We start from the raw sequence: 25,660 nt of genomic DNA, 5'->3' as shown, positions 1-25,660 counted from the left end.
AACCGTTTAAATTCAAAACCGAATCGAATTGAATCGAGTGGATCGAAAGAATCGAAAAATCACGAATCGATTGGAATCTATTCTGTACATTCTTGGTGAGACCCAGCCCTAGTCATAAGTGCGTATAACTTCCATTATTCTTCCAAATACTTCATGATACATTTACCACACGCACAACAACATACATTTACCACACGCACCATTTTCATAAGGTGCCTCAAGAGAACTGAGAACCCGGGCTCCTCTTTACATCCACGGGTCCGGACTGCCCAAAAACCCGCAGCTCCCATATGTGTCAACCCCCGTACAGGTCCATGTGACTAAGGAATCAATCAGCATCACCTTATTGCATCTGTAAACCTTGTGCTATCCTAGGCACTCTAACGTTGGGAGTTGGGTCATCTAGACCCACTAGACAGTGCACTGAACCTTTTTTCTTCAATGATTTGTGATCTTCACTGGTGTCCATGGATTACATGAAATCTTTCCACCTTTATCCACCTTTGTCATGGTAGGGAGAACACGTCAATGTGAGGGTGGGGTCATCTAAGATAGCAGAAGGGTTAAGCAGATCTTTATTTATGATGGACTCTATGTGCCTCCAAATAGTTCACATTCACTAGTTTCAGCTGTTGTTCATCCAAACTGTGAAAAATTGTGGGGTTATTTTATAAATCTTTTTAAATGTTAAATGTTTTTTCCTGTTTAGTTTGACATTGATGACTGGACTTTGTTTTTGTGAGGTGTTTGCGGCCAAACACCACTCATAGCTCTGAGAGGCTAAATCACAAATGCAAGTCAAGGACATCCGAAAGCTGTGGCTGTGGGTTAAACCATCTTGAAGTCAGACTCAGAAATGTACCTGAATGCGTGAACTGCAGTTACCTGCACACTTCAAACCACTTCATCTAATTTCATGATTTGATTATTCTGTTATGTCTTTTGCACTCGAGGGCAGCAATAATTATGAGATTTAACCTGACCTTTTCATTAGTTTTGACATTTTCCACAATTGCACGGCTCAGCGTTTAATCAGAGGAGCTGTTTGGTATTTAGCCTTGAGATGTCTGGAGCTTTTGGTTTGACCCACGTGTCGTGTGTTCACAGCCTCAGTCAGCGACGTCAGAAGAAGACGGAGCTGCCTTCGACTCAAAGTCTTCGTCAGGCCCCAGAGTGAGTCACAAATTGTCGTGTCTGTAAGTCTCCATTCTTGTGATTTGGCTGCAGACACCTGACTCATCTCCTCCCCTATCTTTGTTCCCCAAGATAATTGTGTGAAAAATCCTGGCAGCGAGCAGGAAGGAGTGGATTTTGAAGAAAACAACCACAACTCCCTTGAACCCCGAGGTTGGTATAGAAAAAGTGATTCAAGCTGGTTTGTTTTGGATGAAAAATCCTCCACATTTCATGTTTTCTCCTAAAAATTCAGGAGGTCTTTCCTTGTGAAGCGTCAGTTTTCATGTGTGTTTGACTGGATTCTCCTGCTCCTTGTGTTTCCTCCCTTCAGACGGCATCAGTCATGAGTCACCAGAACCGTCACGGACGGATGTGAACTCTGCGGGCCGGCACCAGTATACCATGCTGCCACTTAGCTCCGCCCTCATGCTCCTGGCCGCCATCATGTCCTTATAGCATTTAGCGTCCAGTTTCCAGGAATCGCCATGGATTCGACGGTCCCGATTGGACGACAAGCCGCTCTACCCTGCAGCACCTCCTTCAAGGAGCACTTTTTTTAAAAAGACACTGATTACCTCTCGCCGACTGGCGGAGACAAGGACTTCAGCTGTGAAGCTTTTGATGTTTATCGACTTTTGTAAAATGCCAATAAGTGTGAATCTTGTGTTACGGGCAGGTGCAGACGGTAGGTGCCCCTGAAGGTGGCGCCCGCCCACCTGCGGATGGTGAGGAGCCTAACTTAGATGAAGACAAGCACACCCACTTGATCATAGAGTTGTTTGCACGAGGGACGCAGTCCGTTCACTTCGATGACGCAGTCTAACCTCTGTGCAGACACAGTCCAACAGAGAGAAGAAGAATGCTGTTGCTAGGGAACTGCTGCCCAGAGCGTGCAGAGGCGGGGCTCAATCACCTTCTCTCAGGTTTACATGGTGTGTTCAAATGGTTTAAGAAACACTCATCTTTTAGTGTTTGATTAGAAACGATTTACCAATCAGTTAATTTTTCCATTTTTTAAACTTGGTTGTAGCAGCCGACACACATGTACAGTAAATATATGAACAGAGCATTAAGTGAAAATGGCAACATATACTTTCCTATTTATTATGAAGTCCTTGTGCTTTTTTTCCTCACTGGTTCTGGTTTAATGCATAAGCTAAAAAGGCAATAAGCAACTCACCTTTGATAGCTTCTAATATAAACTGTTCATTTGGAATAGATCACTTTTTTAAACAAGGTCCAGGACATGGAAAAAATGTGCGTCAGAGTGTAGAAATAAAGTGTTAGTGTTTTGAAGTTGTGTCATTGACAGATGTAGTTTCCTGTTCCACAACAGTTTTGTGAGTCACTCGTCACACATGCTGTACATAAAGGCACGTTTCCTACAGACTTCAGGGAGGTTTTCTCACACAAAGGTGGAAAAAGTTAGATTTCTATCTGAATCTTTCTATGTGGTGGTTTTGGGCGAAATTGTTAATTGTGAAGTAGCTGTCATGTAAATGGGGGGGGGGGGGTGTTTACAGATCAGTCAATCTTAGAATTACATTTAGATAAAAAAAAAAGTTCAGGACCCCGTTTGACACCAAGAAATCTGCCTGACTGAAAATTAGATTTTAATGTATGTATTTAAAAGAATTTATAGAAATCAATATCATACAATAGCATTGCTTTGAAAGCATCAGCCAAAGCTAAAGGGATGCTTCTCAAGTTTGTGTCACATACAGATGAGTTCAGCTTTTTATGGGAGTCATGGATCCTTCAAATTTACCAACTTTGGGATGTTTTTATCCTCTTTAACACTGGCTGTAATAATAAGATATTTTTACTAATTAGGGTCCTTCGATAAATTGTGTTTTAAAATTAGCTAAACGTATGGATTAATTGGACACAGTGCCTCTTTAAGCCCCTTGACGCCTGAATTTATTTCTAGTTATGAAAACAAAATTTCATATCAGTTACCAATACCAATTACTGATCATTTCTTGGTGATTTTTTTCTCTCAAACATATTTTTTGTTTTTTTGTTTGTCTGGTTCCAACATGGCATTGGACGTATTGCGGAAAATGGCGACTGAATTGACTTCATTTTGTTGGAACCAGAAGGAAGTCATTTGCTATGGATGACATCACACACGATTCGTCTAGTTTGATTACACAGTCAATGATTGCGGCTCCTCCGGTCTCGTGACTGATTGAGCAGTTCAATATGATGTGGGCAGAGGGCGGGTTGGCACAAAACACTGGAGTAACTCAATGGTAACGAAAAATATCTAGAAATGTCAAATGCACTTTTATTTTCTCATTTATTCATCGGTACTTTAATAGATACTTAAAGTGATGGTGTCCGGGTATCTATATATTGATACCTTGGTATCGATACTCCCATCATCCCATCACATCATTAGGCATCAGGTGGTTGAAATGTCATTGAATCTCATATTTAAAAAAAATTAAATGATAATATTGGGTTTGATTATTCTCATATTACTGAAAAGGACATGAGCAGAATTCTTTCAAGCATCTAACAGTTTATTTAAGGAGATGAATTAATCTTGAGCTGCAGAATCATAATGATAGTAGTTGACGTCTGGACGGCCTGGTCTGTTTAACGTCTGTCATCACTGTATTACTGCAGCCGTGCCACATGGACAAATAAGACATTAGATCTGTTTTCTGTGGATACTGTGTATCCAGAAGAGTTAGATCCTTTTTACGCACCTCTTATACGGGCAGTTTAGCGTTCCCATAGATGTTGTTAGCAAAACAAACGTTTGATACAAAGGATGCTAACTTTTATTTTATATGTCTTTTATACAAAAGGGGAAAAAACTGAGCAGATCAACTTTGCACCGTGTTTGTGCAGCTGAGGCATGTATCAAAGATGCGCTACAGTCGACTGCACACCTCCCCACAGTATGGAGGAGCGGAGAAAACTGTGCTCGTGGTGTGTTTTTCCTGTTTTGTGCACCCCAAAGCATCTTCAGGATGGTCCTCATTTCTGTGTCAACATCTTCAGGTCTGCAGAAGAGACTACCGCTAATGCACTTGACTCTTACTGGCTGTGTTTTAGAGCAGAGTTGAGTATCAACAAGGTAGTTATAAGTTCTGTGGACTTCTATGTCACCTGCCTTACGTAGCTTGTAGCTAACACCGCAGAGTTTGCTCTCAATTTTTGTCTCTGATTTTTGTAACAGATGTTTTTGTTTATGGGAAACCACAACTGTGCTTTTTTTCTTTCAATCTAGACACGGATGTATCAAAAATTGCATGTTTCTTTTTAACATTGTGACTGTACTTTGTGGCCCTTTGACCTTTCCCCTCTTTCACTCATCCAGACCGTCCTAATTTCTGACTGTCTGCTTCCCGTTATTTCCCCCTCTTGACTTTTCTACAAAGCGGCTATGTCTTTGTAAATACACGTACCAGAGCAGCTATGACTAATGAACACACAGACAAAAAAGATTTAATAAATATTTCCTTGTTGTTGTAATCAACGTGTCTGATTTGTTTTTATTACTAACTGACATGTTTTGAAGTGAGAAGAGCATCAACCACTTAATCAGACAGCCTGGATCCCTAGAAAAAGTGGGCCCAAAACTGTCTTTCGTTATCTGGAGGTAATTCTGAGACTGAAAAAACAAAAATGGAATCAGCTTCAATTAATCTCACAGGAATGTGAACCACTTTCAGGAGCCGGGCCAAGAAAAGTCCCTCTCACACGCTCTTTGTCTCCTACCTGGGTCTACCTCCCCTGCTGTCAGCTTCAATTTCATTCATGCGCCCCCCTCTTCCTGCCACCATCCACCAACCAGCTGCAAACGTGGTGTGAAGCATTTGGACCGTGTTCTACCAAATTTTATGACAAATGTAAGAACTGGTCAACAGCACTTGTAAGTAAATGAGTTTGGGTGTTCCGGTCTCTTTCACATCCACAGGTGATTAGCCCTTGTGCTATTTTATGGGGTACGGATGACCCCACCCTTACATTGACGTGTTATCCTTATCAGGACTATGGTGGATAAAGGTGAAGAGGATTTCATGTAATCCATGGACTAGAGTGAAGATCGCAAATCATTGAAGAAAAAAGGTTCAGCACACTGTCTTGTGGGGTCCAGATGACCCCACTCCCAACGTTAACCCTTGTGCCATCTTAGATGACCCCACCCTCACATTGACGTGTTCTCCCTACCATGACAAAGGTGGAAAGATTTCATGTAATCCATGGACACCAGTGAAGATCACAAATCATTGAAGAAAAAAGGTTCAGAGCACTGTCTAGTGGGTCTAGATGACCCAACTCCTAATGTTAAAGTGCCTAGGATAGCAAAAGGGTTATAGTGCTTTGGATAGCACAAGGGTTAAAACAAAAAGTCGCTTCAGCAAACATCTGTCAAACAAAAAAGACCTGGCCATTCTCAGTAGCTCAGTCATCTCCAGGATGCTCCTGAGCAAGAAAAACAATCCTGCAATGTCCACACTGCAAAATATTCCACCAGAGCAAAGAGAAGGTTCATAAAGGCATTGATGAACCAGATAAGTCCAAAAAAGCTTGACTGATGTTGATCTCAGCCTGAGATCAAGCTGAGACAAAAGACCTTTGGGATGACTTAGAAGGAACGAGAGAGTCACAACTTCTGTCCAATGTCAGTCTGAGCTCACAAAAAAAGCTTCTAAAAAGAGGGTTAAAATATTCCCCTAACACCCCTGAAGCTGCAAAAAGACTGAAGCCCCTTACAAATACCATGGATTCTCTTCAATACATTAGATTGTGACAACAAATGAAACTTTATAAGGCACTTAAAAGTCTTCAGTTTCTTCAAAAATCTACAGTGTGCCTCATGATAGGTAGCTTTATATATTCATTCATTCTGGCTGTTTATTGATGTTGAAGCAATATTTAAAAGTACACGACGCTCCATCTAAATGTCAGTCTGTTTTTTACAAGCTGCAAACAAGGTTGTGTGTTATTGTGAATATGGTAATGCAGCTAACGTGTAGCATGTCAGACTTTGTTTTTTGTGTGTGTTGCAAACAAGGTTGGGAGTTAGTGTAGTTACAGAAACGTTTGTTTTAGCAGTATCAGTCTGATTTTTACATGCTGCACACACAAGTTGGGAGTTACAGGTCTTGTGAATTTGTGTGTGTTGGAAACAAGTTCTAGAGTTACTGTGATCACAGTTAATAAAAAATAGACCTTTCACTGATTGAGTGTCCTTTATAATCCGGTGCACCCTATTGTGCGGAAAATACGGTACTTGTGAAAATGCAATAAAGTGACAATTACCTGTACCTGTATATATTTCGACTCTGTTTTAGGCCCAAAGGGCTTTACATTCTCAGTCCCATTCACGCACACATTCACACACTGATGGCGGGTCAACTGACGAACACTGGCGCCAACATGTAGCAACCAGGAGCAATGTGTGGTTCAGTGTCTTGCCCAAGGACACTCCAACGTTTGGAAAAGCAAACTGAACCTGCAACTTTTGGTTCAAAGGTCGACTGCTCTTCCTCTGCACCACAGCTGCCCCAAAGTGGGCATTAACATAGGCAGAATTGGTAAATTGGTAAATGGAGTATACAACAGTTTACTTGAACGATGATGCGTGTCACCACAGTGTGTTGAAGTGCAAACTGCCATAAGACAGGAAGAGCACCACCATTTAGGAAGAAGAATAAAAGATCACAAATCTGTGGAGAATCAAATCAATCAAAAATGTCTTGCTAGCAGTTGTGAAGTCGTGAGAAAGAAAAAAGTGGTAAAGTCATGTGATCAATCTGAACAAAAGGGTTGGGGGAACCAAACCCAAGAACAGGAAGACTTGATGAAACAAACTTACACCTGCAATTAAAACTGTACAGCTTGATCATAAGCATGACAAAACAAAACAACACAAAACCTAAAAGAGAAACAAGTGTCAAAATAAACTTGTACTACATTTTCAAATTAGAATTTCTTTAAAAACATGACATTGTTGTAAACATCACACATCAAACTGAAAACCTTTGTGAATGTTGCACCACGGACAACAAAAATGGTCATTACTGAGGCGGAAACATTTATAATTTTATAATTTTCCCACCTTCAGTGTGAATTGATGTTTTTGAATTGATGTGCTGTAAACAACAGTGGGAATTTGTTATCTGAATGCTGAGGGTCATTTTTGTCATGGTTTGTCAGGTCCCTGTCCCTCTGTCTTCCTCTGCTGGTCATAGTGTGTCAGCGCTGTCTTCTGTCCTCTGTTGTTTTTCTGTTTTGTCCTCACAGGTGTGCTGGATTGGACTAGCAGGGACTCCTGACACACCTTCATCTCCACTCACCCTGGCTCTATTTAAGACCTTACTGTCCCTAACTCACTAGTCAATGTCATTTCCTTAAATCAATCTTTAAGTCTTCCTTAACCCTTGTGCTATCCTAGGCACTTTAACAATGGGAGTTGGGTCATCTAGACCCACTAGACAGTGCTCTGAACCTTTTTCCTTCAATGATTTGTGATCTTCACTGGTGTCCATGGATTACATGAAATCCTCTTCACCTTTATCCACCTTTGTCATGGTAGGGAGAACACGTCAATGTAAGGGGGGGTCATAGGATAGCACAAGGGTTAAATCAATAAACTGTTTTTCCTTCATCCAGCATCTTCCTCCTCTCTCCATCATGACAGTTTTAGGAATGTGTTTGACTTTAAACCACCACCTGAATTTAGGGAGTGGAGAGGTGAAATGTGGAAAAAGTTCTGTAAGGTACCACTTCCTCTTCCTGCCTGATGTCCAACCTTTTCAAATGAATAGAAATACTGCAGTTGCAAAATCTTTTTTTTAAGTCAGGAATGCTCTGGGCATTTTTACACACATCTCTCAATAACTGTATTCATCTTTATTGCAGTTACTAACCAATCTCTATTTTGTTTTAAACAGATGTTTTTGTGTTGGTTTCAAGCCCTCTTTTTGCTTCAATTACTTAATATTCGATCCAAAACACAAGTTTATCTCATGTCATGTAGCAGATGTTTCAGTGTTTTTCTGTAGTTGTCTGTCTCTTTCCTTTCCTCACAGATGCAGCCGCTCACAGCAGATGGTAACTGAGTGTAACTCTGCTAGAGGGAATTGTTCTCTGCAGTGTCGCCCTTTGCTTGTTCACTACGGGAATTGCACTGAAAACTCTTTCATGTCATCTGTTGGTCACCTTTTTTTATGCAGAATAGAGAAGCACTGCAGAAATGCACTTACATTTTCAACTGTTTTCGACGCTGCCATGTAAAAACTTCTGGCTTATGAAAAGGTCCAAAGTAAAATTAAATGATCCTATAGAAAAGCAGACTAGACTTAATGATAAAGACCTCCAAACACAAAAAATGTGTACAAGGCAGCTGGAAATATCTGCATGCAAACAGTCTTACGAAGAAAAAACTCCAAAGGAAAGAAAGTGTCATTGACTCACATATTCTAATCCAGTGTCCTTTTTGAGTAAAGGTTCACTTCTCCCTGATACACCAACTCAAAATGGAAAGAAAAAAAACTCTTTAGTCTGTTTTAACAAAATGTAGTCATTCTTATCAAAAAGTGTTCTAAATAAGAATCAGATAAACACAAAGAAAGTAATTTATTTTTCTTACTATTCCGTGTGTAACCCAGAGCGGATTTTACATTACACTAGTGTGTGATGTAATTATCACTAATTATCATTAATTTCACCAGCACACTAGTACTCTACCGTACCGCGACACACTGGTTTAAACACTGTGGTTTTCCACAGCAGAACTGAAGACAATTAAGTTCAAAAACTAAAAGGAAATTGAAGTCATGACTCGCACAAACAGATACAATTTAAACACTTACAGATGCTCTCTTGTTTTTGGGTGTGTCACCACTACGTAAGTTATGTCAAGAACTGGTGGTGGAGGACCCAAAATGCAGGAGACCAGGCATGGTGACAGAAAATAAAACATTTAAAAACTGAAACATGACAAAACCTTAAGAGCAACAAAAGGATGGCAAAGCAGAAAAGAGTAGATGAGCTGACAATGAGGAAGTGAAAACCAGACGCTCAAATAGACTGAAGGTTTGCAGCTGGGCGTGGCAAACAGATCATCTCCATCAGTATGTGTCTTCATTTAACAAAACGTTAGGATGCAACCTCTGTCCCTGTTGTTTGACATTTAAATATAAATCCAAAGGTGAGCAAAGGAATTCTTTGATGGTTGACTTTTGTTCTAGACACAGTGGTGAATGTGAGCGCTGACAGAGGAGAAGCTCAGGGACAGAAATGCTGCTTATGAGAAAGTGTCCTGATGCTGGGATTTTCGTCCGACAACAAGCTGAGACACACGGGACTGCAGGCAGGTGTTCTCCCACCTGCCTGCAGCTCACACACACACACACACACACACACCTTGTGTATGTGGGTACAAACTAGACAACAGTGGAAGTGTGTGGGGTCCCAGGAGCCGGTTCACAGACGGGGCAGCTCTGAAACACACAAACAGTTGCTGTGGAGAAAGTCATTACTGCCAACAATGAAAGCAAAGTAACTGGGACAAACACAAGAAATCAAAGATGTTAGCATTTAATCTTTTAAGAGTAATTCCTCAGTGTATGCTTGTGATTGTGCATTATTACTCTGTAGTATTACTCTGTAGTAACAGATGTCAAGTCCCTCATCTGGACATTTTTAAAGAGGAATCTCCATATTAGACCATATCGGTTAATTGTCTCTATTACTCTGCATTAGTTAAAGTCACTCACGTAAACACCATCATCCTCTATTTGGTTTGGCGTCAATCACAACTTCTTTCAGAGTTAAAAATATGGAGAACACCAAGACAATTGCTGACTTAGTCTGCAGGAGGCATGGACAAAAACGCTTCACACTAGTTTAGCAGAGTTTGCATCAACACAAAGATGAACAGAGAGCACAGAACACAACCATGATAAAGGGTCTACGCCATGCAAAATCAATTTTTTGAGCTTTTAAGTGAAAAGAAACACAAAAGCGGTTTTTGAAGAGTTCACGGATATCTCAGTATTCCTTTAAAAACCTGCGTTCTGAGCACCAACCCCTCCCAATCCATGAAAATGAGCGGCATTTAACAATGTGACATCAGAAAGTGAGGACCAGCCCCTTCCAGGTAGAGTCTGCACTGCCAGCTCCACCCCCAGGCTAACACAAACACCCACTTCCTCCGTGGAGCTAGTGGGTATCGGCAAAAACACTTTCCTGTTATTTGCACGATTTGCACATCCCTCTTTGCAAAAGTTTGGACGTTGTTTGTTTTCGTGGGCGAGACGCAGACACGCAGCCGAGGCCGACTCTAGGTTGACGTCATGAAATGGGCGGCACCCACACGGAGAGAAAGGCGGAGCCTCAGAGATCGAGTCGTCTTATTTCCATGTAGGAAAATGAGCTGCGAAAACAACTCATATTACAGGAAAAAAAAATGTTTTAAACGTATTGTCATGTATATGGATATTGTTTACTATAAAGGGCTTAAGAATAGCATTGAATAGGGCCTTTAAGGTAAATTAAATGTACCTGATGCTAACTGCTTGGTGTTAGTTGTTGCTCCTAGGTGGTGTCCTCTATCTATTTCAGGTCATATACGAGCAGATTGTTGGTGTATCCCTTGTGCTATCCTAGGCACTTTAACGTTGGGAGTTGGGTCATCTAGACCCACTAGACAGTGCTCTGAACCTTTTTTCTTCAATGATTTGTGATCTTCACTGGTGTCCATGGATTACATGAAATCCTCTTCACCTTTATCCACCTTTGTCATGGTAGAGAGAACATGTCAATGTAAGGGGGGGGGTCATAGGATAGCACAAGGGTTAAGGCTTTAGGAGGAAAGAGATGTTGGAGATGTCCCGATGCAGTTCTTGAGTAAAGTATTCAGTCTGTGCAGGCCTGGACTCCAAGGACTGGATTGTTTTCGCAAATGTTTTTTTTATTTTGAGTGAAATATTACCCTCGACACATATTCACAAACTGAACAAAATCTGTACACACCTAGTAGCCAGTGAAAACAGATTTTGACAGAGTGACCCCCCAAAAAATGATGACATCACAGGTGTATGAACCAATGTAAAAATTGAACGGACCAAGATTTCTTATGGGGCTCAAAAAATATCTCAAGATCCACAAACGAAACCAAAACATAGATCGGAAATATCCAAAAGAAGTTTTGAAAGGATTACGGGATGGCCACGGGATCTACAGCTTGGCAGCCTTTTTGTGGTAAAGTGTGAAATTTAGTAATTTTCAAACTTTGCCACAACATGGGAAATGGAAACTTTTGTTCAAGCAATCTTCACGAATTTTCACAAACGTGTCGCCAGATTAAGTATCCAACCACCACCAAAGTTTTGTTGACCTTTGGCCACAGGAAGAGGCCGTCGCCTTAAATTAAAAAAACGAATCACTTCTACGCCCACCTACAAATTTAAACTCTTCCTGGAGATTTCAATCTGAGGGTGTGAGAGCCGTGCAGCAGCCACTCAACCAGTGAGGCCAGATCAAAAGGGTTTGGCGAGGTTGGGGGCGAGTAGTGCCTGCGACAATCATTAAGGTCATGTGTTTTAGTTAATCCTTTTTGCAGAGCTGTAGTTTCCTTCATTTAACTTTTCTTTGTCAGGGTTTTCAGTTAAAGTGATTCTTCCTGTTCTAAAACCTAAAGCTTTGAAATAATCCAGCAGTTTGATGGATTATGTTTGGTGTAATTTTGTCAAGAGAATTAAACCAAGTATATGTTTAATTCCAACAAGCAATGATCTTGTACCGTGAAGCGAAGGTGCTTGTCTGGTACAAAAATGTATTCATAAAGTAATGCCATCACAAAAAAATTTACTGTTTGCACTAACACATCTCCAATTGGTGTTATCAAATGGCTTTAGATACGTATTAATGTAAACAAATGACAGATAAAAACTTTTTAAAAAAATGTTTTAGCTCTACTTTCAGTTTACTATCAAAAAAAGAGAACAATGTGGCAAAAAGAACTGTTGCTTTTTTTATGTTTATGACATACTTATTACAACATCCAGACTATTAACAATCGAAAAAATATAACTGTCTATGATGAAAATAGAAACAAATTGTGGGTTTGGGAGGGAGGGCAAAAATCAACCTGTCATCGCCTGTAGGAGGTCCAGTCATCACTTCAGCCCAAAACACACTCTGACCAGCTCTGTCTTGCAGAGTTTTCTTTTCTAATCTTCTGAATAGAAAAAATCAAACAGGAGGTGTTCAATCAAAACTTCTGCTTCTTCCAGAGTTCCTTTTTTTTTCTACGTTGGATGTCTTTACATCTTTTTCTTTTCTTTTTACAAAAGACAATATTTGCCATTGTGTTATTTCTAATTCAAATTAATTTATTTCAAATTAATTTTATTTATAAAGCACCTTTCATGTCAAACAGACAGCTCAAGGGGCTTTCCATAAAAAACATCAAGAATACGATAAAACCAATCCCTGCACATGTAATAAAATAATTAAATAAGCCCCTCATCATAAAATACACAAAAACAAGCACAAATAAAAGAGAAATGACAGAGCTAAAGAAAAGATAACCTAGTAGGCACTGTCCGCCCTGTCCTCCTGTTGGCTGGAGTGTCAGCATCTATGCAGCATAAGCACAACTCATCCCCAGCACCCCCCCCAGATACCCCTAACCCCCAAGTCCAGTGTGCCCACCATGGGCACACCAGGCCCGGCAGCCCGGAGGACCCGGAACAAGAGATGCCAGAGGACAATCATGGCCAAACACTAACACACCAGCCAAGGGTGACAAAACACCCATAAACAGTCTAAAATGTAGAAGTAATAAAATAAGAAAGTTAAAATATAAAAACAGGTAAAATATAAAAATATTAATTAAAATAAAATAAGATAATTTAGTGCATAAAAAAGTATGGAATATAAATTAGAATAAGTTAAGACATAAAAGGATTAAAAGGCATTAAACAAATAAATATGTGATAAAATAGCATCTAAAATATAAGAGTAAAAATCCCATATATGAGATCTAATTAAAGGCTGAGTTAAATAGATGAGTCTTTAGTTTCTTTTTAAAAACCTCAACAGTGGATGAGGCCCTCAGATCCTCAGACAGACTGTTCCACAGTGTCTGAATGAGGCCTCGCCGTGGATTTTGGTCTTGACCCTAGGGACCCTCAGCAGGCCCGCGCCTGAGGACCTAAGGACTCTGGGAGGTTCATAAGCTAAAAGCAAATCTGATATAAAAGAAGGACCAAGACCATGAACACTCTTAAAAACTATTAAAAGAATCTTCAAATCAATCCTGTAGCTGACGGGGAGCCAGCACAGAGATTTTAAGATTGGTGTAATGTGAAAAATCATTTAAATTAACAATAAAATGTAGTTTGTGAGGTAGGATTTAAAACCAAATAACTCAAAGCATCACAAATGTAACGAACATCTGAGAAATATCATGAGAAATAAAATAAACAACAAAAAGACAGTTAAGTTAAAATAAAAATGCAAAGGACAAAAAAAAACAATTTTACTATTCACAAACAGCTGAAACTTTATTTGCATTAGTCTAACTGTCCCATAGAAGCCTAATATTTACCTAAAACAATTGTTTAGCAGTTTAATTATGAGTAATTAGGATTTATAAATTTTGAAACCCTCAGAATTGAGTTCTTTGTGTGAGCTCCTTTTTTATGTGTGTCTTAAATGTCTCACCGTCAGTACCACTCCTCTGTCCATCCATTTTCCAAAACCCACTTAATCCCTTTTTGGGTCACAGGGTAGCCTATCCCACCTGCTGTTGGGTGAAGGTGGGTTACACCTTGGACAGGTCGCCAGGTAGTTGCAGGGCCACACAACCATTCACACACCTTGGGACAGCATAGAATCACCAATTCACATGTGAAGCATGTATTTTTTTGACTGGGAGGAACGAAACTGGAGAGCCTGGTGAAAACCCACCGAAAATGCAACCGTCACACAGAAAGATCCCCGCTGGGATTTGAACCAGGACCCTCGCCCTGTGAAGCAAGAATGCTAACCACTACTTCCCTTACATATGAAAAGCTTGTGTGAGGGTTTGCATGAGGTGAGGGGGACCTCTGCTGGTCACAGCTATGAAAGGTACATTTCAAAAACCAAACTATGTAAATCAGATTTTAAGTGACAATCTCCCAAAAGTAGTGGTGAGTGCTTCAAACATAACACAGGCTGCTTTTACACACACACAACAAAAGCCAAAAGGTTGTTTGCTTGAAACAAGTCTTCTGGTCCACCATCCATCAATGAATGAAAGGTAAGAGGTTCCTGTTATCACACGAAAAGTGAACACAAACGCTGGAAGGACCACGTGGGTGAACAGAGTAAAACAAAAAAGCCTGTATTAATCCATGCACATTTCTGTCTGGACAAACAAAATAGTCTCTGCATGGCTGGTGTGGTGGTCCAGCTGTTCCCTCTCCACGCCAGGCCGAGGCCAAGAGGAAATCTTCCCAGTCAATTGACATGGGTTTCCCACAATTCATATGGCCTTCATCTAGCTGCACTGGACTCCCAGTAATCCTGCCCCCCAATAGAATTTATCGTGTTCCAGTGCAGGAGATGCCTGAAGATTTCAGTTACTCTCATGGATGGCGCAGAAGGGTCACAACACAACACTTTAGATTACACAACACAAAATAACAAACTACAATTCATTACAACACAACACAATAAGTCGCAACACTTCAACTCAAAACAGAAGTACCGGTAAATCTGCAAAGGAAATGCTTTCATTCTGAAATTTCCACTGGGCTACACAACTGTAATTCAAAGATTCCCCTGCAGCTTCGGTCCTGCTCCGTCTGAGAGGCGTCTGACTGTCAGCCGCTTCCTTCCACGTGTTTCTGTGTCCATGTGACCCCTCTTTGAAGGCTCAATGTCAATCAATAACACGAGGGAAACAAAACAAAAATAAAATTAGGGGACTGTATTATTATTGTCACCATGAAAATAAGAAAAATTTCATTTCGGAGAAGTTTCACAGATTCAGACTTCCGGCCTCAGTAACTCTTCTGATAAACGTTCAAATGTGACGGTAAGTATCTCAATCACCTAGTATTAACACCGAGACTGAACTACAGATGCATTTTAAAAGAAAATTTGATCATTTTTCTGCATTTTAATGAGAATTATTCTCTTCGAGCTGTGAATGCAGAAAAGCAGTGAGCCAGCTGCCAAGGGACCGTCAACAAAGTGCAAGTTCAGAAAAAAGACCATTCTGTAAAAATCAATAATCTCTCAAAAATGAATAAATATATGAGATGGTAATAAAGACTCATCAGCATATTCATGCTACAGTCTATATACTATGAGAAAACTCTTTATTTTATTGTATTTCTTTTTTTTTTTTTTTTTTTTCAAAATTTAAAAAAGATATGAATTAAAATAAGTCACCAGTACAGAAAATTTAATGACAATAGCTTGAATATCTTCAGAGCTTTTGAACACTTTTATTATAATTCATATCGCTTTTAAATTTGATTAAAAAAAGAAATACAATAAAATAAAAATTGACTTTGTACAAAATATTGATTGCAGCATGAATATGCTGAACTGATATTTTTCTTATTTTCATGGTGACAATAATAATAATAATGATAAAAAGGTCCCCTATTTTTATTTTTGTTTTTATTTCATTATTGAGGGTCATTGAGCCTTTAAAGTGGGTCACATGGACACAGAAACACGTGGGAGGAAGCGGCTGACAGACAGACGCCTCTCAGACGGAGCAGGACCGAAGCTGCAGGAGAATCTTTGAACGAGCTTATGAACCAGTGACGTGCGGTGAGGTTGATGGCTGGTGAGGCACTGACTTCTCTGTAGTCAGATTTACCATGAAAGAACTAAATATTTTACCATTCATCCAATGGCAGCTAACAGCTTATAAAATACAAGAAAGAAAATAATCGTCCCACAGAATATTTATTTTATAGACATGGATAGAACATTCTTATTGTGTATAAATTATTCATATGTACTGTAAACAAATTAAAGTATACCGATGTGTTCAGCACATATTTGACCCTCAGTAACTATTTCTAGTATTTTTCCAACTTCAAATTTTGGTGCTTTAATTAGTGTTATCAAATGTTGTCTGTGAAAATGATCCTAAAAATAAAATAAATGATTTTACTAACACTTTTTTCCACTTACTCCCATGTTATTTAAAAAAACAAACATTGAAAAACATGTTTGGCCTTATTTTTTGAGTCTGTCCGCCGATCCTTCTCCACAAAAAGCTCTATGATCTGTTGGAAAGGTCTTCCTTATTTTCCTTTAGTTTATATGAGTTTCTCCCTGTCAATGTCTGTCTGTTCTGTTTCCACTGCACCAGGGTAGCTACAAAGCAGCTGTCAGCTCACGTCAGCTCACGTCTGCCCCCTGCTGGCGAGGCATGCCTCACCTGAAGCCTTTTCTGCGGGCCTACAGCAACAGTCTCACCGCACGTCTCTGTTAGCATTGAGCCCTGCCGTCGAGTAAGCCCTGGCTGCAGCCATACATGCCCATGGAAACTTGTAAAAGGCATAAGAAGGCAGGAATCATGGTAGAAATTCCCTAATTCAATCAAATATTTTTATTTTATTTTAGCACATACAATGAAAAAGTGATCATGAATACAAAGAATGCATTAGGATAGCACTAAACTTTAACAAAACAGACTAAACTAAACTGATATTCCTGCCCTTAGACCCCCCCTTCACAGTAAGGAAAAACTACTTAAAAACCCATAGGTGGCAATATTGCACATGGAAACTTGTAAAACCACCAAAGAAGAAGACGGCCTCAGCATGGGCGGGGCTAACATTCCACAGCGTGTTCACATTCCTCTGCAATCAAAGCATTCCACTACGATGCCCCATTCTGCAGGCTGCAGCCAGGGGTAGTTGCTGCCGTCAGACATGAGGCACAGCGCTTCAGAGCCTCACCTGGAGTTTCCACTCAGTATGTGATCGCTGAACACTCAAATTCTGCTGTTTTAACCTCAGACACTGGGGAAAACGTGTTGACTTGAATGAAAATGTATATTTAACACAGATCAGTGGAAAACATATTTACTTAATTTACCTTTTTGTATTTTATCACGATTATGACAGGTGAGGCTCTGCCTCACTTGCCTCACCTGATTGCACGTCACTGTTATGAACCTTGAATGGAGACGTGATTAGCGATATTTTAGCCCAGTGGAAATTTCAGAATAAAAGCACTTCCTTTGTAGATATAACGGTACTTCTGTTTTGAGTTAGTGTTGCGACTTATTGTGTTGTGTTGTGAGTTATTGTGTTGTGCTGTGAGTTAAAGTGTTGTTTTTTGAGTTTTTATGTTGTGTTGTGACAAATTGTAGTATGTTTTTATGTGTTGTCTTGTGAAATCTAAAGTGTTGTGTTGTGACCCTCCGACACACATGGCCTTTGAAACAGGAGTACACTCATTTCATGGTCAGTAATAAAGTTTAGGTTGGAGAATTTAGGTATTGATCCGATACCATATAATTACAGAACAAGTATCACTGATATTGATCCCAATACTTTTTCTTGAAATATTTGATTATAGAATAATTTTGGAAATGCAAAAATGTTTTGTTAATTAAGTTTATAATAAAACACAGGAGAGAGATTTTCAGCAACAAAAATGTTTGTTAACTAATTACAACATACTGAACTTAACTTGCAAACATAGAACACTTATATTAATAATAGAATACTACAATAATAAAAGAGAAAACAGTAACTTGTGCAAAATTACTACAATGTAACAAAAAACAGCACCACATACATGTATCTTGAAATAAAGACAATAATAAAATTACAAAGTCACTAGTAAAACAAAAAGTAGACAAAAGCAACACTGTTATAAATTTTAGTTAAAGTCCCATTAGTTTACACACACTCAGCAGTGTGAAATGTGTTTTACACATTTGACTACTGGGGGAACGGTGAGCTGCAGACACAGCTGGGAACCATTCAGTGGTTTAACCAAATATAAAAGTATCAAGAACACAGCAAAAAATAATGCCATCAGTGCAAATATGTGGCTCTTTAATGACTCTCTCAGCTCTCTGATGATGAAGCAGGGAGGCGAGGGGCAAGGTGTGAGCAGCAGGGCGCGGGGGGGGGGGGTGAACTGACAGACAGATTTGCCAGATTGGGCTGATTCCCCCTCAAATCAGGTGGGTTTTTGCTTAAATTGCATGAACTCCATAAGTAAATTCAAGCTCATTACTGTAAGTATTAAAGAAAAACTGCAAAGTATCAAAAGTATTGATCTCATCACCCTAGTATTGATACTTCATCTCGGTATCCATACTATTTATATTCAGATCAAGTATCAATACTCAAGCCTAATAAATTGCAACTTAAATATAAAAAATATAAAATACAATTTCTACAATCACCCGCCACTTTATTAGGTACACCTTGCTTGGGCTGGACCCACTTTTTTTCTTCAGAACAGCCTTAATCCTTGGTGGCTCACTAGGTTGACCAGCCCACTGAGTGCCCACTCGAGTCAATGTGGGCAAACACAAGTGGGGCCACCACGGAAACTGTGAACAAACTCATTTGGGGCCCACATTTTCTGCCCACTTTTAAACCATATGGGCCTTAGCCTTGCTGGCTGGGTGTGGTCATATAGGGATGGACATGGTCAGCAACATTACTCAAGAAGGCAGTAGTGTTGGAATCATGCTCAACTAGTACTTAGGGGTCCAAATGTGCGTAGAAAAAATAAAGCCTGACCCATTGATAGGATGGATCCATGGTTTCATGTTGTTAATGCCAAATCTTGAGCCTATCATCCAAATGTGGCAGCGGAAATGGAAACTCGTCAGACCAGACATTTTTTTTTCAATCTCCTAATGTCACATTTTGGTGAGTGTGTGAATTGTAGCCTCTGATTCCCGTTCTTAGCTGACAGGAATGGCACCCGATGTGGTCTTCTGCTGCTGTAGTCCATCTGCCTCAAGGTTGGACGTGTTGTGCATTCAGAGATGCTCTTACAGACCTCGGTTGGAACCAGTGGTCATTTTGAGTTACTATTGCCTTTCTCTCAGCTGGAACCAGTCTGGCCATTCTCTTCTGACCTCTGGCATCAACAAGGTATTTTTGTCCACAGAACTGCTACTCACTGGATATTTTCTCTTTTTTGGACCATTCTCTGTAAAACCCTATAGATGGTTGTGGGTGAAAATCCCGGTAGATCAGCAGTTTCTAAAATACACAGACCGGGCCCGTCTGGCTCCAACAATAATGCCACATTCAAAGTCACTTCAATCACCTTTCTTCTCCATTCTGATGCTCTGAACTGCAGCAGATTGTCTTGACCATGTGTACACGCCTAAATGCATTGAGTTGCTGCCATGTGATTGGCTGATTTGAAATTGTCATTAATGAGCAGTTAATGCCTAAAAAGTGGCCAGTGAGTGCAATTCAACAATAAATTTCCAAAACAGTTAAATCTATTCCTAAGTGGTCAAGGGGCAAAATGGACCAAGTTTTGTCATTAATTTTTATAGAACAGCATCCAATCCAGGAACCCCAAATCCATATGTCACCATGCTCCTATAATGTCCTCTACAAGATCTGTGATAGAAAGTTGGCTTAAAAGGGCTTGTGAGGATAATCAAATCAGATCCATCCTATGCTGTGCTTTCCATCTGCAAATAAAAATTTCCCTTGAATTTAAAATAGAGCAAACGTTTCCAACATCTCATGGTCAGGTTTACACTCATTGGGATTTCTCTCAAAAATATGCATTGAAAAAGTTTCAAAATGCAGAATTTTCTAGAACTCTCCATTTGGAGGGCTAAATGTTGGGCCAGGGAGAAGCCGTAGGGGTAAGGGAAGAATTCAGATTCGGCCATTGCGTTACCTGCCGGGAAACGTTATTATGTACAAACTAAGCTGTAAATACAGACAACACTTGATCAGTTGTTACGCAGAACCAAAACTGGCACAATAATGACAACCAGAGCTCCACAAACAAATAAAAAAACCAAGGAAAGAATTTTACAAAGTTTTTTCTTTCTCTCCTCAGCTTCTTTTCTTTTGAGTAAAGAGTCAAATCCTGGCGTGTAAAGATCTTCAAGCCAAAAGTCCAAATCTTTAGGAGTATTTTCCTGCAATAGGAAAACAACATGAAATAAATCAAAGTACATTTAGTTTATTATTTTGGCTACAAATACAAGGATCTGCATTCATAACTGTCAAACCACAATCACAACAGGTGTTTGAGCAACAACTTCCAATGAAAAGTCTGCGTAACGCAAATAACCACGCATTTTGGGCTTCCGTGATTTTAAACACTTTGATTATTCACACCTTGTCTCTTCCAACTGTAGGTGTGATAAACAGAATGTCCCACAAGGGGGGGGACAATCCCCAGACCTATGATTGTCAAAGGTCTGGGAAAATGCAGACAGTTGTGTCAGGAAGGACATCCAAAAAACCCAAAGCAAGATCAGTCATGGATATCAGATACAAAACTAAAGATAGGGTGATGGTTCTAAAGTGGAAGTTGTGAAGTACAATGTTATTGTCGTGCCCCCCAGGTAGAGTATGAGCCAGGGCAGAAGGAGAGCATCTGAAGGGAGATAAATGAAGTGTGTGTTTCCAGAACAGTATAACAGGTTGTGATTTGACACTTCACCTTCAGTGTACAGGTTGAATGTATTAGTTTCTTTGTCATTCCTTGCTTGAAAGTAAAACTCCAAAAGTTAGGTTTTTGACAGTTGAGTCTTATCGGGTATACTTTTTACTTCTGGAAACGGGGTACAAAGTACTAACCTCGATTTTTGCGTTTTGGTTACATATAAGATTGTGAATTACAAAACATCAACATAAAACTAAAAATTCAAAATATTTTTTTTAATTTTCCAATAAGCAAGTAACAATTACAAAAATACTCTGTTGACTCATACTAAGCCTGGTGTAATGTTGTACAACAATAAATACTAAATCTTTCTTATATTTTGCTCAACAATTGTTGCACTTTCCATATAAACATACCGGCATGCAGTAGGAAAGCAGCAATTCACTTGATTCAGTTTAATAATGTAACATATAGGATTTGGTTTTCGATTGAGAATAGTTCCCTCCCAAGAACTGCCATGTTTTTTTTATCACAGTCCTTTTTCAGAAAAAGTTTCCTGACAGGTGATGGAGAAGTTTGACGTTCAGTACAGGAATACAAGAGAACAGATGGTGGTGGACTTTGGTAAAAGAAAGGAAATACCAGTGGTGAAGACAATGTTTCACAAAAGAGAGGGAGGATCACAGGCAGATAAAATTTAGCCCATTACAGTGCGATGGTGAAAATACAGCTACCCAAACTGCTCTCGCCCCTTCATATAACACTGACAAATAAACTGTAAAATGGTTTTATGTCTTTGTGCTGTTTCCAATTCAAGTTATTTGATATGGCAAGGTATTTTGCAGTGTTTTATTAATACAACTAAACTGTGATCTTAACTGGCCTCTGAGCTGTGCTCCAACAAAACCTGAACGGTCTGAACTTGAGCTTGTATTCATATTTAATTGAAAAACCAAAAAGAATTTTAGAGAATTCTCTACATTTCATGATTTTTTATCTGACGTGTTCTTTTGCGCATTTCATTTATTTACCGTTTGGCTGTGAAGCAGTTGGAATTGCACTGGCCTTACATCTGAGAATTATAGGGTTTTTTGCTTGAATAAACTTAAAAAGGCACATCTTTTACCAGTGAAATCCATTTCATAAATTGTTCACAACACAAAGTCTAATTGATACTAGTCCTTTTTCTTAACAACAAGTTACCTTTAAATAGTTTGTTAGGTGCCGATGGATAGTTTGGGTGTGATAGTCTTTGATAGTCCAAGAAGGCTTGGGCTTTTCCATCTCCCTGTCTTCCTTTGGGGCTATGTCTGAGTACAGCGGATTTGTCTTGATGTTTGATGTCAGAGTGAATGGAGTGATGTGCTTTTCCAAGTGTTTGTCCACAAATGCCACAGATCTGCCTTGGGTTGGGGGCCCCCTGTCCTCTGCTTTTATCGTTTTCTCCCACTGTGAAAACAGAAGAAAAGCTCTCAGCACAACAATTTAGTCAACTCTCTTTTAACTTTTTCCATTCCTTATTATTATTATTATTATTATTATTATTGTTGTTATTATTTTCTAGCTCAGCCTACTTTCAGCTCAGCAAATGTATTCAACAATGATTAAACAAGCACCTCTTTGAAGACTTCCTGTCAAAGTCCAGTTAAACCTCTGAGCATCCCTTGGCTTAATGGCAAGACAGGTTACAGAGGGAACATGCTTGGGCACATAACAGCTCAATTTTCTAATACCTTTGGGAGTCACTGGGTTGCTGGAGCCTATCCCAGCACTGTTGAGTTAATGCAGGGCGCACTTGTGATGGCTCAGCTCAGTAATCACATTATCACATTTAATTATAACTTATTACCAAGCACAAAAGGTTTTTTTCAATTCATTACCTACCAGGGTAAGCAAAAAATCCTTCTAAACTTACTGTACAGTTTTGTTCAAATGCTTAGCCTAAAGAAAACCTTAAACTTGTCTTTTGAATGTTGGTGTTTCAGAGAATCTCACTTTTTACACAGATCTTTATTCTCACTAAACATAAACAACAAAATTGGATTGATACCAATCACAGTGTAGGGCCACATCTAACTAAAATCACATGCACAACAATAAAGTAACAAAGTCGATTAAAATAGCTGAATTAAAATCGAAATAATCCAGTTTACAAAAAACATTTTATTTAAAAAAGCAAAAGTAAAACATTTTTACATTGTTTTACAAAAAACAGTCAGATACCACTAAAAGAAATGTTACTAGGACTCCCATCCTTGTTACTAACGTAATAAAATGCAGTCTGACACCGCCACACGTTAGCTCTGTAAGCGTATTCACCATAACACCCAACCAAACATTTTGACAAAGCATAACTATGTTAATATTGATTCGACATCAGTAAATACAACCAGAATTAATCCATTTATAAGGTACTCCTGCTTATAAGTGCAACTTCTGGCGCGGAAAATATTGTACCTGTACTACTGAACGTATTACAGATTTTCTGCAGTGTTATTGTAATTGTTATTGTACTCAGAGACGAGTAAAACGTGAACCAGTTTCAGCTTAAAGTAAAATTGCATTTTATCTTGATATTGAAGGTAGGTTAAATAAAAGCTTCCCTTTACTCTGCCCTTAAAGACAAAAAAAAGTCTCAGCACAATGTGAGGTCATCTGCACCACTGATAGAACATGATACTTTGGTGAGTATTGCTGTGGAGCTGCAGAACCAAGTCAAAAGTAGAGGAAAGTATTTTGAAATCCTGGATAATGGTGGCAGTGGAGGAACCGACTTCTGTTTGGATAATGACAGACTTTGTAAACAGCTTTGGGCAGTGAAACAGAATTGATGGTTCTAGATAAAGTCAGACAAACTACTGCAACTGTAACCCACTCCATTCCTTCCATCAGCCACCGGGGTAAAAATAAAACCCTGGCTCGTATTAAGAGGTGGTTTCACTGGCCTAGTCTACAGAAACATGTCACCAAATTTAGTAAAGGATCCCTACATGAGCTATTAACCCTTGTGCTATCCTATGGGGTCAAGATGACCATTGATGTGTTCTCCCTACCATGACAAAGGTGGATAAAGGTGGAGAGGATTTCATGTCATCCATGGAAACCAGTGAAGATCACAAATCATTGAAGAAAAAAGTTCAGCGCACTGTCTAGTGGGTCTAGATGACCCCCTTCCAATGTTAAAGTGCCTGGGAAAGCACAAGGGTTAAAAATATCCTTCAAAGTTTTTCAGTCATCATCAAACCTTTTAAATGCCTTTAAATGAGCACTGAGGCTCTAGTAAAAAGTAATAAATCTGGCTACTAGTTTAATTATTTAGTTAGTTGTTAATGATTATACAACAAAGCCTCCTATATTAAAGCCCATTTGGGTCAAAACCTTTTTATCCAAGGTAAACAGTTTGAAGGATGGATCTTTTGTGTACATGGAAACTAACCAAGGTAGACATCATATTTCCAAACTCTTCAAAAGTGTGTATTTGTTGCTGGGCACCAAAGACCTGAAAACAAAACCATATCTTTTCAAACCAATGGATTAACTACAATAATTCAGATGGGATGTTCAGTTATCTCCCAAACATTTCAGGAATGTCATCCAAATGACTCAAAATAGTGTTTGTTGGTGCTGTAAGCACAACTGCATAAAATTCATTTTAATCTGCCATTTGTGTTGACTTCCTGACCATTTACATTTCATCATAAAGCAAAATAGTAAACAACTACAACCAGGAAGAATTGTGGGACTGGCATGTTAGGCCTGCTTTATCCAGAAAAGCCGTTTACTATGCAAAGTTGTATGCAGAATGTTGTGTAAATGTTGTGAGAAGACCATAATGGACATGGTGCATAATTTATATTTCCTTATTTTGTCTCTCCTTAGCAGTGCCATGAGAAAACAAAAACTTATTCCATTTTGTCTTTTTCTTCCAACATTTTAACTTCATCTGTATTTGCAAATTAACAATGACTGCTGTTTGCCAGTTCACATACAAAGATCTACAGTCAATCACTTGCCACACACAACATTGACTAGAAGCCTGCCTGTTACACCCCTTATGATGAAGGAATTCTAATAATTTGAAATAAATTGAATCTAAAACATATCTAAGTTTTTGTTTTAGACTGAGTTATATGGAAGTCTGTTTGAAATATTCAAGCAATATGGATAGTTAGTCTGAGTAGCGATGGTAAAAAAATGTCTCTTTGGAAGTAGAGAAGACACAAGGTCACAATTACTCTTAAACAGAATGTGGTATTGAGGGTACCTGAGAATAGATCCCGTTCTGCCATCGTTTCTGGTTGGACATAAAGGTTCCCATCTGGAACACACCCTGCATTGCCCCCAATGTCCCAACATTCAGCTGGAGGAACTTGTCAGGGTGGTTGCTATTAGGAAAAACAGAAATGTCCATCTTGCCTCAGCTGTTCTTGTTCTCCAACTACTTGGTTTTCCTGCCTCGCCTGTTGGCTGTTCATCAGGATGCACATGCTCAACACAGCTTGTAAACTTGGTAATAATTCATGAAACGCAAGGGACACGTGATAGGCAATATCAGTTGCAGGGCAGGTAATCCAACCCAAGGATCAAGAAAAGGACGTTAAAAGCAACACAGATCCAAAAGATAAAGAAACTGAATGTATTCATGTATCTAACAAAAGTGCCATATTAGTGCATGAAATATGTCACCAACTCAGTGTTCTGGTGACGACATGTCTGCCTTGATGCCTAAAGATTGAGGGTTTGTATCCACAACTCTCACAACACCAAGCACACAAGGCAGTCTAAAAGGGGCAACCTGGGGTGCTTGGTGTCAGTTGAGACACCAATGAAATTGCTCAAGAATAGCGAACAAGACATTAGGTGAGCCTGCATG

At 39.3% G+C, this 25,660-nt stretch overlaps 2 protein-coding genes across 2 annotated transcripts in view; one reads left to right on the top strand and one right to left on the bottom strand.

The window, feature by feature from the left end:
* Positions 1–4,665, top strand: part of LOC101159120 (ephrin-A5b) — a 91,585-nt gene extending 86,920 nt beyond the window's left edge. The window contains exons 3-5 of the mRNA XM_004075074.4: positions 1,108–1,173; positions 1,267–1,347; positions 1,508–4,665. Coding sequence (XP_004075122.1) covers positions 1,108–1,173; positions 1,267–1,347; positions 1,508–1,632 — 272 coding nt within the window. The 3' untranslated portion in view covers positions 1,633–4,665. The remainder of the gene's footprint in view (positions 1–1,107; positions 1,174–1,266; positions 1,348–1,507) is intronic.
* Positions 4,666–19,487: 14,822 nt separating this feature from the next.
* kiaa1024l (KIAA1024 like) lies at positions 19,488–25,198 on the bottom strand. Its single transcript, XM_020707952.2, has 3 exons — positions 25,052–25,198; positions 21,991–22,236; positions 19,488–20,314 (listed from the first exon to the last, which is right to left on the bottom strand). The coding sequence occupies exons 1-3, from the start codon at positions 25,196–25,198 to the stop codon at positions 20,123–20,125; spliced, it is 585 nt and encodes a 194-aa protein (XP_020563611.1). The 3' UTR covers positions 19,488–20,122.
* Positions 25,199–25,660: the final 462 nt, after the last annotated feature.

Source organism: Oryzias latipes, chromosome 12 (assembly GCF_002234675.1).
Source record: "Oryzias latipes chromosome 12, ASM223467v1".
NCBI classification, from domain to species: domain Eukaryota; kingdom Metazoa; phylum Chordata; class Actinopteri; order Beloniformes; family Adrianichthyidae; genus Oryzias; species Oryzias latipes.
Note: the sequence above shows the minus strand (reverse complement) of the source record. Positions and strands in the feature narration are given on the sequence as shown.

Bases quoted from the DNA above. Each gene is read 5' to 3' on its own strand.
- kiaa1024l (XM_020707952.2), bottom strand. From the start codon at position 25,198: ATGGACATTTCTGTTTTTCCTAATAGCAACCACCCTGACAAGTTCCTC. The intron at 22,237-25,051 runs GTACCCTCAATA...CTGTTTTCACAG, and splicing joins AGAACGGGATCTATTCTCAG to TGGGAGAAAACGATAAAAGC. The intron at 20,315-21,990 runs GTAACTTGTTGT...TTCCTATTGCAG, and splicing joins ACCTAACAAACTATTTAAAG to GAAAATACTCCTAAAGATTT.